We start from the raw sequence: 12,783 nt of genomic DNA on the forward strand, positions 1-12,783 counted from the left end.
TGTTGATTGTGTAGACTGTGATTTTAGCCACTAATCCAAAGCCCAAGTCTAGTAACATTCTGTTGGGACTAGTAAGCACAGCTGATAATAGTCCCTATGATCAGACTTAATTCTACTGGGACTGACCCAAGGAATCATACACTGGCACACAGTCTGTCATTTACTAACGTGTATTATAAGTAAGAATTAATTCTTTTTTGTTTCTATTCATGGCTGTGTACTGAAGCGATTATATTTGACATATTATTTGGGACGAAAGAATTTTAATTGTCTGAGTAGCAAGTAGAAATCTGCAATGTAAATATTTCTGGCTCAATCACTTGAATCACTTAACTAGAGCAGAGCTCCAGATAAGCTTTTGGTGTTGTGGGTATTTTACCCATGCATTTTAAAATCATTGGGTATCAGTAATTCTATCTGCGTATTCAAATTTCTGTTACCCACTAGTTTTTACACATGTGGGTATTTAAGTTAAATATTTAAAACACTATTCATCTAGTCCCTGCAAACTGGTGTCGTGTGGGTTCGAGAGCTTTATAGGACTAAAAAATACCACGATACTTCCACAAGAAAGTGTGATGGCAAATGATCATGATCTGACTGTCACCGTGGAGTTTGGCAAGGTTGACGGAATGCCAACTTATAATTTCAAAATAAGTTGCTCATTTGCTAATCGAATACGCAGGGTTACTTCACAATATTTTGATGATACGCACAAGTATTATTTTTGTAGCGTATCTGTAATGTTCGTTGCGTATTTGATACGCTTGGATTATATTTTACTGCGTATTTCTGCATTTCTGATGCGTATTTCAGGCAGATACTCAGCTTATCTGGAGCTCTGTAGAGTCTACTGTTTTATCAATGTTTATCATCTCTTCCCCAACAAATGAGCTTGATAATACTTGACTTTATAAACAATTTGTTTCAGGCATTTTGAAGATTTTGAAAAGAGAATCCCACGAGATGAGATGGTGCTACTACAGGTAGATAATTCATTGAAGTTTGTTACAGTGTTGGTGTGGTCACTAGTAGCAGAGTGCACACTTTGGGTAAATCTGGTATGCATATTTACACAATATGCACACCGGTTTTACAGTTCTACCTCCAAACACACCGAAAAAAGTCTCAATTCTTAAATACATGACATGATTAATGACATGTGCCATGTTAGAAGACATTTTGCACTTTGAAAGTTGACAAATTTAGTACACTTGTGATAATTAGACTAACAATCACAAAATTGATCAATTATTGGTAAACAGTTTGGTATGTCATAGAATGATAGAATTGTTCCCATCAATCACCTTATATTAACCTTATGATACAATTCTCATACTATTTCTCATATCAAGGAATTGAGCTCCATGATGAGATTCTTTCTGGAAACATTACAACCCTAATACACTGACATTGAAATGTCTATATGTCAGTCAACACTGAAGTCTGTATGTCAGTCAATACTGAAGTCTATATGTCAGTCAACACTGAAGTCTGTATGTCAGTCAATACTGAAGTCTATATGTCAGTCAACACTGAAGTCTGTATGTCAGTCAATACTGAAGTCTATATGTCAGTCAATACTGAAGTCTGTATGTCAGTCAATACTGAAGTCTATATGTCAGTCAACACTGAAGTCTGTATGTCAGTCAATACTGAAGTCTATATGTCAGTCAACACTGAAGTCTGTATGTCAGTCAATACTGAAGTCTATATGTCAGTCAACACTGAAGTCTGTATGTCAGTCAATACTGAAGTCTATATGTCAGTCAACACTGAAGTCTGTATGTCAGTCAACACTGAAGTCTATATGTGAGTCAAAACTGAAGTCTGTATGTCAGTCAATACTGAAGTCTATATGTCAGTCAACACTGAAGTCTGTATGTCAGTCAATACTGAAGTCTATATGTCAGTCAACACTGAAGTCTGCATGTCAGTCAATACTGAAGTCTATATGTCAGTCAACACTGAAGTCTGTATGTCAGTCAATACTGAAGTCTGTATGTGAGTCAACACTAAAGTCTGTATGTCTGTCAACACTGAAGTCTGTATGTGAGTCAATACTGAAGTCTATATGTCAGTCAACACTGAAGTCTGTATGTCAGTCAATACTGAAGTCTATATGTCAGTCAACACTGAAGTCTGTATGTCAGTCAATACTGAAGTCTATATGTCAGTCAACACTGAAGTCTGTATGTCAGTCAATACTGAAGTCTGTATGTGAGTCAACACTAAAGTCTGTATGTCTGTCAACACTGAAGTCTGTATGTGAGTCAACACTGAAGTCTATATGTGAGTCAACACTGAAGTCTATATGTCAGTCAACACTGAAGTCTGTATGTCAATCAACACTGAAGTCTGTATCTCAGTCAACACTGAAGTCTGTATGTCAGTCAACACTGAAGTCTGTATGTCAGTTAACTCTGAAGTCGGTATGTCAGTCTATACTGAAGTCTGTATGTTAGTCAACACTGAAGTCTGTATGTCTGTCAACACTGAAGTCTGTATCTCAGTCAACACTGAAATCTGTATGTCAGTCAACACTGAAGTCTGTATGTCAGTCAATACTGAAGTCTGTATGTTAGTCAACACTGAAGTCTGTATGTCTGTCAACACTGAAGTCTGTAAGTCTGTATGTCAGTCAATACTGAAGTCTGTATGTCAGTCAACACTGAAGTCTATATGTCAGTCAACACTGAAGTCTGTAAGTCTGTATGTCATGCAGTCTATCTCACAACACCAAACACCATCATATTGCTACAATAGAGCTAATTTCATGGTGTACATCTATTAGTTTCAGTAAAGTGAAGGAGATCCAGGTTTGGAAATAGATTTCAGACATGTAATATATTTTTTCCAAGATATAAATGGCATAGTACATAATATGTTTTGTAAGAATGGAAAATGTATATCCATCACTGTGTCAATCCCAATATCCTGGTCTTCTGGAAAAAACGTGACGTCAGTTGGTTGCTTTACAAGTGGGTGCAGCAAATCAATCACCCGACAACCATCTATGACTCCTGTCTGCTTCAACTGCCCTGGACCCGTGTTTTACAAAACCCCAATAGCCCTACAGGTGTCGTAAGTCTCTTTTATAGTACAGGAGTTACAGTCGTCTTTGCATTCGACCTTCTTATGAAACAGGGCACGGGCCAATTCACTGGTTTCTAAACAACCATGTAATTAAAAATGTTGTGGATGAAATGTGCTGGAACGAAGAAGATAAACTTTAGAAAAATCAATGTAACAAATGTATGCCTTTGTTAAGTTGCTCTGACAAGAATTGCTGCTTCGTCCTAAATAACATACATCATTCAGTGTGTCCCGAAACATGACACTGTTGTTGCTATGTAAAGTTTCTTCCAAAGAATAGGACTATTTTCACCAAGAAACTCTCTGGCAATCTTTGAAGCTAGCCAACTGTGACAAAATCTATTATGTGTGAGGCAAATGGAAACCTACCTATCCCACTACTTTACATGTGTATAGAAACAGAGAAGGTTTTTTCTATCCTGTTAAGGATTCAAACACAAAACATTTAATAGTTACCTTGAAGACAGGATTTGAAACATGTGAGTCACACCTGAGATTGTTTAGCAGTACATTGAGGTGTGTGTTTCAAGACCTGTAGTGTAATGTCATGATTGCAGTGTCATGTAGTGTCATGATTGCACAGCACTGTTGTCATGATTGCAGTGCGATGTAGTGTCATGATTTCTGTGTCATGTAATGTCATGATTGCTGTGTCATGTTTGCAGTGTCATGTAGTGTCATGATTGCACTGCACTGTTGTCATGATTTCCGTGTCATGTAGTGTCTTGGTCAGTGCCAAGAAGTTTCATGATTGCAGTGCCATGTAGTGTCATGATTGCTGTGTCATGTAGTGTCATGATTGCAGTGTCATGTAGTGTCATGATTGCAGTGTCATGATTACAGTGTCATGTAGTGTCATGATTACAGTGTCATGTAGTGTCATGATTCCACTACACTATTGTCATGATTGCAGTGTCATGTAGTGTCATGATTGCTGTTTCATGTAGTGTCATGATTCCACTACACTGTTGTCATGATTGCAGTGTCATGAAGTGTCATGATTGCTGTGTCATGTAGTGTCATGATTACAGTGTCATGTAGTGTCATGATTGCACTGCACTGTTGTCAGGATTGCAATGCCATGTAGTGTCATGATTGCTGTGTAATGTAATGTCATGATTGCTGTGTCATGTTGTGTCATGTTTGCAGTGTCATATAGTGTCATGATTGCACTGCACTGTTGTCATGATCGCTGTGTCATGTAGTGTCATGATTTCTGTGTCATGTAGTGTCATGATTACAGTGTCATGTAGTGTCATGATTCCACTACACTGTTGTCATGATTGCAGTGTCATGTAGTGTCATGATTGCTGTTTCATGTAGTGTCATGATTCCACTACGCTGTTGTCATGATTGCAGTGTCATGATTGCTGTGTCATGTAGTGTCATGATTGCAGTGTCATGATTGCTGTGTCATGTAAGGTCATGATTGCTGTGTCATGTTGTGTTATGTTTGCAGTGTCATATAGTGTCATGATTGCACTGCACTGTTGTCATGATTGCTGTGTCATGTAGTGTCATGATTTCTGTGTCATGTAGTGTCTTGGTCAGTGCCAAGAAGTTTCATGATTGCTGTGTCATGTAGTGTCACGATTGCTGTTTCATGTAGTGTCATGATTACAGTGTCATATAGTGTCATGATTGCACTGCACTGTTGTCATGATGACAATGCCATGTAGTGTCATGATAGCAGTGTCATGTAGTGTTTTGATTGTTGTGTCATGTAGTGTCATGATTGTTGTGTCATGTAGTGTCATGATTGCTGTGTCATGATTGAACTTCACTGTTGTCATGATTGCAGTCTCATGTAGTGTCATGATTGTTGTGTCATGTAATGTCATTATTGTAGTGGACTGTTGTCTCATGATTGTGTGAAAACCTTACACAACCATGCACAAGACATTTAAGAAATAAATGACAAATGGGAGTTGTTTATTGCACAATAAGACACTGCAGGGAGAATTAACCATGAGGGTGCAGCCCCGAGTAGTTTATTCTCCCTGCAATGTTTTATTGTACCACATTCGAACAATTCTCACGTCGATTATCTGTCCCTTTCTGCCCAGTATCAAATTTTCAGATGTCACCCACTTTTGGATGTGATCATTCGGCCACTGTGTTTATCCTAGTACCCCAGCTACATCTGTGGGGAACTCACCAGACACTTCCCTCTCAAAAATAACGGCGTCCAATTTACAACATCATCAAGTTTTGAGTGAATGTTCAAATCTCTAGGAATAGCTTCATGATAGAACAATGTTTTATCGTGAAATAATCCATACTTCGTGCTTCATAGTTCTTTGCGATTTATCCATAGCTATCTTATATGTATATATATGAAAACACCATCTTGATATACTTGTGTGAATGTTTTACAGAGGCCCTAATCAGGTAAACTAGCACGCACTACAAAGAGTGAGTGTATGACACCTTTCTAAATGTCAGTTTAACTGATTGCTTTGTTTGCAGGATACTAGTGTTGGGGCAATCAAGAAACTTGACAGCGAATACACAGCTAAAGTGTGTGGCAGCTTCAGGAGAGGTATGGTCATCAAAAACTTAAAACACAAAATGCCAGCTTAACATCTACTTCAGTCTTGTTGTAAGTCGTCGCCCACAGCATTTGTTACTGGTGATGGGCTTCTGTGACACTGGTGCACATTGTCCTATTGGGTTGTGTTAAGTATTGTATGGGTGCTTCATTCACTGGTCTACATTTAATGGTAAATATCTCCACTCGTTTTTTGTTTCTTGTTTATCACCGCGCTAAGCAATATTCCAGCTATATGACGGCAGTCTGTAATCAATCAAGTCTGGACCAGACAATCCAGTGATTGACATCATGAGCATCCAATCCACGCAATTGGGATCGATGACATGCATCAACCAAGTCAGCGAGCCTGACCACCCATTCCCGTTAGTCTCCTCTTACGACAAGCATAGTCGCCTCTTACAGGCTAGGTTCAGTAGATGTTGACAGTTGGGCACCCATTACTTGTGTACTGTGTCCTGTGTCAATTTATGAACAGATTTAATATTCTTCCAAATCCCATTCTTTGAAGTGTTATCCTATATCTAGAAAGTCACTGTCACCTGCTTTTGTTGTTTGCGGTCGGGTAGCCCAGTGGTTAAAGCATTCGCTCATCACTCCAAAAACACGGGTTCTATTCCCGACATGGATACAGTGTGTGAAGCCCATTTCTGGTGTCCCTGACCGTGATATTGCTGGAATATTCTAAAAGTGGCGTAAAGCGATACTCACTCACTCACTGCTTTTGTTGTGTTAAACATTTTCAATTTTACAAACATAAGAACTGGACTCATATATTGATGCATTTCCTATTATTTATATGTAACAAATGTCACAGTGACCTACTTTGATCAAGACAAGTTCGTCTTATTATAAAAAATACTTATATGGCAATTAAGATGAAAGTGATTTATGTTCTGCTTTTGAATGAATACAAACACTTTTATGTTTGTTTAATAGGAATCATGTCAATGCCTGTTTGTATTTGTGTCCATCTCTGTTTGTAGGTGCTACCTCTAGTGGTGATATAGATATTCTCCTCGCCCACCCCAGCTATGTCAGTGGCGGTAAAAAAATGGTAAAAACAATTTAGCTTTGATTAACTGAAGATGGCAAACTTCAGCCTTAAATGTCTGTTATATTTGCTTTCTGTTCTACTTACAGTGAGATTCTTTTCACTAAATGGATCTGTTTGCTTCTGGCCTCAGGTTTATCAAGTAGAAAGATTTTCCTCCCTTTGTCATGTGTGATTCCTGTTGTATTGATACAAACTGATACAATATCAGGCGAGTTACTTGCAAAACGGCATGGAATTTCGTTCCTGAATTATGTTAAGGTACGAGACAAATGATCCAGTCAGGATCAAACTTATTAAACGATTATTCATTTCTGTTGATGATATTGGTATTATGACACCCAATTTTTTCGAATTTCTAATGTATAATGTGAAAAATTAAGATATGTCTTTGCCCTGCAGCCTGACCTGCTGCATAAAGTTGTGAAGTGTTTGGAGGCCAACAACTTTGTAACGGACACCATCTCCCTAGGGGATTCAAAGTTTATGGTAAGTTCTACATTTTATTCAAGCTTTGATTCTAAACAATATTACTGGTTGAATATAAAACAGAATTCTCAATTTGTTTGATTTTTAAAGCACTGTCTTGAAATATTATAAGGTGAAATAAGAACTGAAACAAAAGCAGGAGCACCAAGGCCAAGGCCAAGTAATATTGGCCTTCCCCTATTGGCCTACTTCGATATTTTATTCAAGATCAACACTTGCAGTGTTTATGAAGAAAAGAGAAAGCGTACATCCCCTATTTTAAAAAACACAATAAATATAGGGCAGTTGGGTACCTTAGTGGTGAAAGCATTAACTCGTCATGCCGAAGACCCGGGTTTGATTCTGACATGGGTCCAATGTGTGAAGCCAATTTCTGGTGTCCCCTGCAGTGATATTGCTGGAATATTGCTAAAAGAGGCATTAAATCATACTCACTCACAATAAATATAATTGGAGCCACCAAAGACAATTTGAAATCTTTGTGAGGTTCTTTACTGACTCTTTAGGAAGGAAGGAATAGTTTATGTGGTCAGTTTAAGTGTTACTGTGTGTTAATGTTCCTATTTCCTGTGCAGAGGCATGGCATAAACTAAGTTTACTTACTAGGAAATATACTTAACGTATGTCTCGGTGAAGTGGTTCCCAACATTTGCAAAGCAAGTAGAGGTGCAATCTGCACATGCATCTGTAGGACTCCATGCAGTGTGTACCGTAACTGTTTCAGGGAGTTTGTATCAAACCCAAGGAAGCAGATGACACAGAGGAGAGGAGCTACAGGAGACTAGATATCAGGTTAGTTACTTCACACCCATGGACACTAGGTAGCCCAGTAGTTTTAGGTGAGACCAGTATGAACTAATGGTGTGGGGTGACCTAGTGGTGCAAGAGGACCTGATAACAAAGACTATGTTTTACCATTGAAGAAATACTGACAAGAAAATATTTGTGCTACTGAATATTTTCTACCCTGAAGGTCTATTTGTGTGCAGGAAGAGGCATTGCTCAATCCTGAGTTGTTGTCAAGGTGATAATCTGTGTTCTCAATTAGCCTGAAGTTAGAAGAAGTTACCCAACACATCTTATTGTAGTCTCTCTATAAGAAGTTTGTTTGATGACTAAATGGAATTTAGAATTTGAGATAATAATCCAGCACTAATTTGCAAGAATGTTTTAACTTGAGACTGGAAGATGTTTCTCCTGCAACCCTTTCTTACTGAAAGGCTGTAGAATTAATTTTTTCATTAATTTATCTATTGAATATTATTGTTTCAAATTTGTCCTGAAGACTATTTAAAACATGCGACAATGCTACACTACTCACAAGAAGGTGGCATGGCATGACAGATTGGCTATAGTAACATACTGGTCCTTAACTTGTTTTGAGTTGTATATTTGCATCTTAAAGCCTGTGTGCCTGTGTGTGTGCAGGTTGATACCCCACGACCAGTACTTCTGTGCCTTGCTGTACTTCACTGGCTCCGACGTCTTCAACAAGAACATGAGGCAGCATGCCCTGGACGAGGGCTTCACTATCAACGAGTATTGCATACGCCCTGTAGGCAGCACAGGCACGCCCGGGGAACCACTTCCTGTCACATGTGAGGAAGACATCTTTGACTATGTGGGCATGAAATACAAGGTGCCCAAGGACAGGAGCATGTAGACCATGGCTGGATGATGACCATACATCGGAGCTCAAGGGGCCTACTCCAATTTGCTTTGGAATGAGTTGATATCGGGGACATTTGTGTACTCTTTCCAGTCCTGGAATATGTACCTGGGAAAAATATCCTGGGTAATCTTTCAATGCTTTGAAATAGCATTCAGCATATCTCACAGTCTGGCTTTGTCATATCATCTTGAAAATATTCAGTTTAATTAAGGAAACCTTGAAATATCACAGAAATATATTCTGTGAGACAAAATGTTTGCAGCAAAACCAATCCAGTGTCCATATATTTAACTTCCCTTGAAAGCATGTCTCAGTTGCTAGTTTTGATTCAGCACCTGTAAAGTATTATTTTTAGGATGAAGATAGTTTACTTTTTGTTCACCTCACTTGTTTACTATGACTGGTGTGATTTCAGGCATAAAAATACAATGAGGACTGTCGAAACAATCAAATATTCCATCTCACATTTGGAGTAGACTGCTTGTTGGGAAAGACTTTTTTCACATGGTGCTGGTTGTAACTGTACACTGGTAATATTGAGCTTTTCACATACCATCCAAGTGATAAACTCGATACACCTTCCCTTAACACGCTATGTATAGACAAGATGAGGATCACTGTTTATGAAGAGGTTAAGATATACATCCTTCCTTCCGAATGCCTGGGTTCTATTCTCCACATGGGTACAATATCTCAAGTCCATGTCTGGTGTCCCCGACTGTTCCATTGGTAAACAATAGTCACTGTTTATAAAGGGGTTAAGATATACATCCTTCCTTCCGAATGCCTGGGTTCTATTCTCCACATAGGTTCAATGTCTCAAGTCCATGTCTGGTGTCCCCGACTGTTCCATTGGTGCAGTACTGCTAAAAGTGTCATTAACAATAGTCAGTGTTTATGAGTGAGTGAGTAAATGTTGCTTTAAGCCGCATCAGCAATATTCCACAGTGTTTATGAAGGGGTTAAGATATACATCCTTCCTTCTGAATGCCTGGGTTCTATTCTCCACATGGGTACAATGTCTCAGGTCTATGTGTGGTGTCCCCAACTGTTCCATTGGTGCAGTACTGCTAAATGTGTCATTAACAATAGTCACTGTTTATGACTCATATCATTTAACTCCCACGAATGCAAGACCCCACTACTTGAGTAATCCAGAATATGTCATAATAATATCAAAAGTATTCTATGGTATATGGTTTCGGTCTGTGGGTGCGATTCATTCAAAAAAAAATTAACTCCTTGAAAATGTTCTACAGACATGATAGAGTGATAGTGGGCTTATGCTTTCTAAAAGCGTCAGACTACGTATGATATATTGCTGTTGGAGAAAAGGTGTTTCAATGAATTTATGACTGCACTTCACTTGCCACACACAGTCTTTAGGAGGGTACTTATCTACAGGCTGTATCTTGCATGGCCAGCATTCCTTCTACTAGGGCTGGGTGGGTACTGAGTAGGATCCGGGTACCCACAGGACTACCCGGACACGTTAGTCACGTGATTATATTGATTAGTGACAAAAATTATCTAGGACTTTAAAAAGAAAGAAAGATGGAAATATTCATTTTAGTTAAGGTATTTACGATCAAATCCTTTAGATACTGACCATGTGTATTATTCTTTCCAAAGATTTTACTCTTTTTGGAAATCAAGGCCACAGTCATGGCTAACTGTTGATATAACTCAGAAAATGTTGTAACGGAGACGACAAACAAGAATATTCCTGACTTGCTTCCAAATGTTGAACTTGAAGCTCTCCAAAAGATCACAACCTTTCAAGTAGGTTTTGAGGATCTACCAGTATGTAGCTGGTTTTAGCAATTTATTTAAATACTTTACTTGTTCAACATTTTGTCAAACATACATACTTTAAACTGTTGATATGTAATAATTTTTAACCTAGGTTGTTGTGATTTTTTTTTATACACTTGAATGCATATATGGGTCGAAAGTTAAGTATGTGTGATGTAAATGCGTGGGGTTGAATGAAACTGGGCACCTTTATTATCAGGGAATTATTCGCCGAAGTTATTTCGCCTGTTTAGCAGCACTCATCTAGGTAACAGTTGTGACTTTTCACTCTTATTATTTGTGGATCTCCTTACATTAGTACACATAGGAGCATGATTGTTTTGTGTGATGATTACTTTGGTAGTGCCTGTCATTGTGTCATGATGCGTGTGTTGTATCCCATTTGTTCTGCAGTATAGGAAGAATTAGGTGAAACATCACATTCTTAACTATAACACATAATGGAAGAAAACACTGGCAATAATTTAACAAAATGCAAGTTTGAATGTGAACAGTAGCTTTGCTGAATGTGTAACCAATGGGAGTATACTTTGTGTTTTGTTCGTGTGTGAGATCTGTATTGGTTTCATCTGCTATATTGGGATGAATGTCACTTCATCATTTAAGGACTGATGTTGTGTTTGTTGACGTTCACCAGCTGATGAAGACAGTGAGCAAATTCCATGATGAGCGAAGCGCATAATAAGATTCATTATATAAATGTAATGTAAACTTTGGGTGTGTGGCTACATTAGCTGCTGATGACCAGGATAACCCCTTTAGACGGCGCAGTTTGAATATTCTCCACTCATATTGGCCTACGGGAAGCTTAGTGATTTCTTTTGGTAAGTAGAGCATTCTCTGTTGTAACTTCAAATGGACGCTTCATTTTGGTGACCCGACATATTATAATCTGTCTGCCTTCAAAACCTGCATCATTCATAGCCTGAATCTTATGATGATCCTGTCCTTATTTGATGTTATTTTTAGACCTTTAGGAATTTCCCTAAAGTTGTTCAGTAATCTCGGCTCGATTGACAACGTAAACACGTGACATGCTGACGTTCATCGGGAAATGAACAACAGTTAGCATGGTAGTGTTCATCTAGGCAAGGTCACCCGCTGTGACACGACCATCGCTATACAGGGAAGTCTAAAGTGACTGTCCGAGCTGTGTGTCAATGCATTCATTAGGATGTTTATGTATCCTGTTATCATTAAGTCCTCACAATGTCATAATGATGTGTGATTGTGGTGTGATAGTGTGTGCATTGTTGGTAACATTATTTCTACAATCCAATGAAATATTATTGTATGATTACCAATAAAGAAAATAAAAGTTGTACCGCTGTTTTATGTGATGTGTATAAATATTTGAAACAGTGGTGTCTTGATACTGCACCAACACGGATGCTGAAGAATCGGCCATCACACATTAGACGTTTCGTTCGTATTTTCTTTTTTCTTTAAATCCTAATACTGCGATCCAATATCGCACGCAGTTACTTCCCTTTACATGGGCACTGCTTTTCTGCGCATCTTGTGTTATGGTCATGGCGGCAATAGGAGTTTGTATGCTTGTTTATGTAGGGAGGCTCTTTCCCAGGCTGATGGTGCACAACTGTTTATTTGAATGCATACTAGTTTGAACAAGTCAAAAGAAAAATACACCCCCCCGTCCGCACTATATTTTCAAAAGTCATTGCCTGAGAACCAATTCTTTTATTCTTTTAGGCCTTAGCCTACCAGGAACTGACAGCATGTTGTCAAACAGCTGTTCATGTGGTTATTAATTTTCAACTTCTCTGAAAAGGCTGAAAGTCTGAAACTTAGGAGGATATCTGTAACCTTTATGGAACCCAGATATGTTCATGGTGTGAAAATGAAGGGGTAGTGTGGGGGGAGATTTAAGGAAGAAATACAAAATAAAAGTGTACAATTAATTACATGTCACAATAGCTATTGTAGTTTAACCATCTATGCTTTTCCTGTTTTTGTTTGTTTTATAGTAGCTTTGGTATTAAATGCATTTCATGTATCCTAACTGGACTTTTAGTGTAAGGGAGATAACTCTATCATGACTTCATTATTTTTTTAATAGCAAAATAAGTTTTTATATATTTGTTG

General features: G+C 38.3%; 1 protein-coding gene across 2 annotated transcripts in view; it reads left to right on the forward strand.

Moving 5' to 3' along the window:
• The window catches only part of LOC124131677 (DNA polymerase beta-like), a 47,835-nt gene extending 35,834 nt beyond the window's left edge, over window positions 1-12,001 (forward strand). For both annotated transcript variants that reach the window (XM_046495136.2, XM_046495124.2), the window contains exons 7-12: window positions 932-986; window positions 5,566-5,638; window positions 6,634-6,704; window positions 7,104-7,190; window positions 7,915-7,982; window positions 8,619-12,001. In XM_046495136.2, the coding sequence (XP_046351092.1) occupies window positions 932-986; window positions 5,566-5,638; window positions 6,634-6,704; window positions 7,104-7,190; window positions 7,915-7,982; window positions 8,619-8,853 (589 nt within the window). In that variant the 3' untranslated portion in view covers window positions 8,854-12,001. The remainder of the gene's footprint in view (window positions 1-931; window positions 987-5,565; window positions 5,639-6,633; window positions 6,705-7,103; window positions 7,191-7,914; window positions 7,983-8,618) is intronic.
• The last annotated feature ends 782 nt before the right edge of the window (window positions 12,002-12,783 follow it).

Source organism: Haliotis rufescens, unplaced genomic scaffold, assembly GCF_023055435.1.
Source record: "Haliotis rufescens isolate VD_foot unplaced genomic scaffold, xgHalRufe1.0.p SCAF_20, whole genome shotgun sequence".
Classification (NCBI taxonomy): Eukaryota; Metazoa; Mollusca; class Gastropoda; order Lepetellida; family Haliotidae; genus Haliotis; species Haliotis rufescens.